The sequence below is a fragment of the Salvelinus sp. IW2-2015 genome, unplaced genomic scaffold (assembly GCF_002910315.2).
Source record: "Salvelinus sp. IW2-2015 unplaced genomic scaffold, ASM291031v2 Un_scaffold1020, whole genome shotgun sequence".
Classification (NCBI taxonomy): domain Eukaryota; kingdom Metazoa; phylum Chordata; class Actinopteri; order Salmoniformes; family Salmonidae; genus Salvelinus; species Salvelinus sp. IW2-2015.
This window is the reverse complement of record NW_019942690.1, coordinates 315657-321235: the sequence shown is the minus strand read 5'-3', so window position 1 is coordinate 321235 and position 5579 is coordinate 315657. Positions and strand designations below refer to the sequence as shown.

Below are 5579 nucleotides of genomic sequence, written 5' to 3'. Positions count from 1 at the left end.
GTGTTACGTTGTAAAATGCTCTAAAAGCATCATTCCACTTTGACATTATGAGGTATTGTGTGTAGGCCAGTAACCAAAAATCTAAATGTAATCCATTTTAAATTCAGGCTGTAACACAACAAGATGTTGAAAAAGTAATGGGGTGTGAATACTTTTGGAAGAATACCTTGATGATGTAATTCATGTATATATTCTTTCTTTCCAATCTATGTTATGTAAAAAATGAAAATTGAATCAAATCATTCTCCTCTGTAGGTACAACTGGAAGACAACGGAGTGGACCGAGTGCAGGGTGGACATGTTGCTAAGCCAACAGGACCGTCGTCGTGGTAACCTAACTGGGCTGTGCGGGGGCGGAGTCCAGAACCATGAGGTGTACTGTGTCCAGGCAACCAGCGCCGACCCTGCCTCAAGCTCTCTCAATAGCAAGGAAGGTAACCTGACCAGCATGCAACTGTCCTTTATCCCCAATGTGTAATCTTTCTCCCATTCTGATAACTCATGCCCTTCTCCCATACTAGGTCATCTCTCTCACCAGTCGTGTGTCTATAGAAAGCCCATATCCATTGTGTCCCCTTTTTTCCCTCCCATACTGATGATGCCTTGTCCGATTGTACAGATCTCTTCCACCTCGTGCACTGGAGACTGAGCACTTTTGCTAAGGCCGCACTCATGCCCATACGCAATAGTAAGAAATTCAATGGGATACCCTTGCCAGCCAAAATTCATGCACTAACRGTGCAGAAGTGTAGAGAATAGGAATGGGGTCGAAGAATGTGTTTCTCCATCCGGGGATCTTTGGAGATCCTAGAAGCCTTGCACTACTCAAAATTGGTGCATCCCTTCTGAAAACAATTCTGTAAAAACAATGGTACCCCATGTGAGAACAGTTCCTGACCTGGTGATAGTAGATATCATTGGATGCATCCCAAGTGGCACCAGATTCCCAATATAGTCCACTACTTTTTAACAGGGCAATTAGTGTTATAGTCAAAAGTAGTGCCCTATGTAGGGAATATAGTGCCATTTGGTAGGTAACCATTGCCTGTCTGACAAACACCCAATGACAATATGACAGGGCAGCATATCCATACAGTCAGCAGAAGCAGTAATAACTCTCTCTGTCCCCAGATAATGTAGTAACTGTGTTCCCAGATAATGTATTAAAACTGTTCCGATTCCCTTGGTAATGTTACACACATGAATGCACAAATGCAAGGCTACAATCACACACGCTATGGTTGCAGCGTCTTGTGCCCGCCCCGTCGCCCCCCCCCACTTCCAGCATCACTCGAGGTGCCGGCTACGCGTGTCTTGCAGGCCTTAGAGACTGTTTTTTTGCACAATACTTCCCACGCACGAACGCTGCACAGCGCAGTTGGTTCGTAGCGACACAGCACAGCAACAAGGTCGAGTACCTCGCACACATCACACACACAGGCATCACACGGAACAGTGGGCAGCACAGCCAGCACACAACATCACACACACACAGGCACATCAGCACAAACACACAGCAGTACAACACAGCAGTGGCGGACACCACACAACACACACACCCTCACACCACAAGCATTCTCCGCCATACTCACATGAACATAGCCAAGTCACACATCAACCAGAGCACACACACTAGCACAAGCATGAATCACAGCACACAGTTGTGTGCACACGATACACAGCTTTCACAGCACAGCATGCACAGCACCAAACACATCACACCGATGGCCACTTGCGCATTATGTATACACAGCAGCAGCACACAACACACAGCACACCACACCATCTACACACATTGCGGCAGTTGTGCTTGGCATTGCCATGATCTCAGCCATATGGCACAGTTACAGCACACACACACACTGTCCCATGTGTATAGAGACCTTAAACACTGGACACTTCCTGTTTCTTTCATACTGTTTTTCACACTGTGTATTCATATAGTGTATTCTCCAAATAGCTCATTTTAATAGCTCTACTACTGTACATTGCATTTTAGTGACACTGTTTATACCCACTGCATATTTATATGCCTGATTCTCAACATAGCTCACTGTAATATATCTACTGCTGTACATGTCATTCCTAGTATATCCTTTCGGTGTATATACACATAGATTGCATTTGGATTACTGATACAGTGTTATTCGGATTGTTAATTGCATTTGTTATGACGTTTCCTGATTTCTTGCTTTTAGTTTTTTGCTTACTTGTGTACTTGTTTGACATTTACTGCACTGTTAGGAGCAATTAACACAAGCATTTTGCTGCATCCGCTATAACATCTGCTAAACTGTGTACGCGACCAATACACTTTGATTTGATTTTAAACATCACAACTGTGGTGGAAGTACATGGTTTGATATGGCCCATGTTTTGTCATAGTTTGTCAACCTAGCTCCATAGTTTTTTGGGGTATTTTTACCCCCTTTTTCTCCCCAATTTCATGATATCCAATTGCGATCCAATTACGATCTTGTCTCATCGCTGCAACTCCCCAACGGGCTCGGGAGAGACGAAGGTTGAGTCATGCGTCCTCCGAAACATGACACGCCAAACCGCACTTCTTAACACCCGCCTGCTTAACCCGGAAGTCAGCTGCACCAATGTGGCGGAGGAAACACCGTTCAACTGACTAGCGAWGTCAGCCTGCAGGCGCCCAGGCCCACCACAAGGAGTCGCTAGACCACTGCACCACTCGGGAGGCGCTCGAGCACTCAGTTCCTATTCGACTTGTGCACTCACCCAAAATCATCTCATCTTTTCCGGCTCTGCACAGAGAGGTAGAGAGAGGGGAGGAAGGAACTGAGGCAGGGAGGAGAAAGATGCACGGACGGAGAGAAGAGAGAAAGAGAAAAAGAGAGAAAGCGCGAGAGAAAGCGCGAGAGAGAGAGTAAAAAGTGATAKTGAAAATGAGAGAGAGAGAGAGWGAGCAGTGGTGTGACATGAAATATGAGTGTGGGGCACTACTTAGTCAGTGTATAAGGAAGTGACGTTGGCTGGTAGCGAGCCCATTTTTATCCAGCGCTTCCACGCTAACTCCCAGACTGTCCATCTGGTCAGGGGGCTCAACTGGCCACCGCTCACAGAGATTATTCAAATGATTCCAGCTGCTCTCAGACAGCCAGACAGAGGAGGCACTTTGCTGTACTGTTGAGGCTGTGATTGTAGTGGTATAAAGAGAAGGAAAATCATCAGACATCTAAACTGCAACTTGATAGATCTTTCAAATCTTGTGAGCGTCCTGTATTTTGAAGTGACAGGGTTATCTAGGTGACACAATTGATGGTAACAGCTGCAGAGAGAGAAAGSGAGTGAGAGAAGGATGGATAGAGAGGTAGAGTGAGAGAAGGATGGATAGAGAGGTAGAGTGAGAGAAGGATGGATAGAGAGGTAGAGTGAGAGAATACACACGCACGCACGCACCACGCCCACGCACGCACGTGCACGCACGCACGCACGCCACGCACGCACGCCACGCACGCCGCACGCACGCACGCACGCACGCACACACACCACACACACACACACACACACACAACACACACACACACACACACACACACACACGAGTGGATAAAAGCAAGAGCAGAGGAGTCTCTATAAGTCACTGCTCTGATGAGTCATTCCCATCCTCCATCACCATGCTGGACTGAAAGCCTAGTCTGACTCATTCACATGCAAATTGTCTACCAACTTGGCCAAAGTCTTCTTTGAAATACTTCTATTTAAAATATGTGTGTAAGTGTATGCTCCTATCGAGTATAATCCGTTTTGCAATCTGTGAAGCATTTTAGTCTATTTTATTAATATAAAATCCCTCTGGCAATGCTAGCAATGGAGCAAATCAAGAGCGATAGCTAACATTATCCTTTAAAGCAGGGTGTCAAACTCTATCATCGAGCTAGGTCTGCGGGTTTCCATGTCTTTCTTTCAATTAAACTAGACAACCAGTTGAGGACTTTTTATAATTTAGTGACCTAAATTCATCAATCAAGTACAAGAGGAGCAAAAACCTGACAGACAACTCGGCCCTCCGTGGAATGAGTTTGACACGTGCTCTTAAAGTGTTTGAATGAGGCTTACCTACGCCACTTTAAAGCTTACCTATGCCATGGCCCAACGTTGTAAAACAACAGCCATTCATAATTACCTGTTGGGTTGTGTGTGTGTGGGTGTGTTTGTGTGTTGTGTGTTGTGTGTGGTGTGTTGTGTTGTGTGTGTGATGTGTGTTTGTTTTGTGTGTGTGTGTGTGGTGTTGTGTGTTGGTGTGTGTTGTTGTGTTGTGTTTGGACTAATACTTACTGTATTTTGTTCATCCTCCAAATAGCAAAGGGCTGATTAATGAACGGACTCCGTGCTGGTGACCTGTTTGGGTGGCCCACATGGCGTCTCTCCCTCTGTCTCCCTGCCAGATGTCTCGTCTAGTCTCTACCCTGCCTTACACCACCACACCACGAGTTCCTGGGCCCTCCAAGCCCAGCCAGACACCTGCGGCTCGCCACTCTCCTCCACTCTCTGCAACCCATGCCATCAATCATCTATAACTACTTCGGATGCATCACACAAGCCAGCCTTCTACTGCTAGCTACAGAATCTCTAATGCCCTTCTAATAAGATCCATATGATTACAACCAAAACAAACAGAGCTGCGAGAACTGAACAGTACATCAGATTCCAACTGGCTCCCCTGCACTCTCCCTCCCTGCCTTTCTCCCTCCTCCCTCTCTTTTCCCTGTCCAATATCGGAACCCCCACGCGAAATACGATCTAAATCTGTTCTGTTTAGCCAAACATGAGCTTGGTATATTACAATTGCAGAAATATTATTGTGAATGTGGTATATGTGTGCACCTACACCCGTGCTGTGTGTGAGAGAGTGCGTACTCGCGTCGTGGTTTAGATAATCAATGCTTCTTATCACACTTCATTTCAGCAGCATTTGTCATCATAACAAGGGTTTGTTGAAGCCAGCTTAATCCCCAGAAGATTGAAACGGAGCATTTGCCAAATAAAGCTTTTTTCCATGTTAATGCACTGAGAATGCGTTACAAACACAACAAGCTTATATGACTGAATCTGCAAGAGAGCGGTAGGATTCAGAGACACCACTGCTCCGCACACACACGCACGCACACGCACAAACACACACACACACACACACATACCACACATACCACACAACACCACACACACACACACACAACACACACACAACACACACAACACAACACACACACACACACACAAAACACCACACACACCACACACACACAACCACACACACACACCACACACACACAACACACACACACCACACCACACCAAACACACTCAGTCAAATCCACAAATCACAAAAAAAACATTCAGCTTGAAAGCCAAAAAAGAAGATACATCAGTTTAAATCAGACTGAAGATTTTGCTCTTTAACAGCTAGATGGAGATTTATTGAACAAGCTTCATAGACTCACAGTTATATTGCCTGAGAATTAGACAAATTCTGTGTTATCCCTATAAAACCAGAACTGGATTCATGGTTGTACCAGGTGTGTAATGTTATTTAAGACAGAGAGATGATT

The 5579-nt window shown here is 45.5% G+C and overlaps 1 protein-coding gene across 1 annotated transcript in view; it reads left to right on the top strand.

Annotated features, from left to right (window-relative positions):
• The window catches only part of thsd7aa (thrombospondin, type I, domain containing 7Aa), a 145815-nt gene that overhangs the window by 52830 nt on the left and 87406 nt on the right, over positions 1–5579 (top strand). Inside the window, exon 8 of the mRNA XM_070438562.1 lies at positions 256–434. Within this exon, the coding sequence (XP_070294663.1) occupies positions 256–434 (179 nt within the window). The remainder of the gene's footprint in view (positions 1–255; positions 435–5579) is intronic.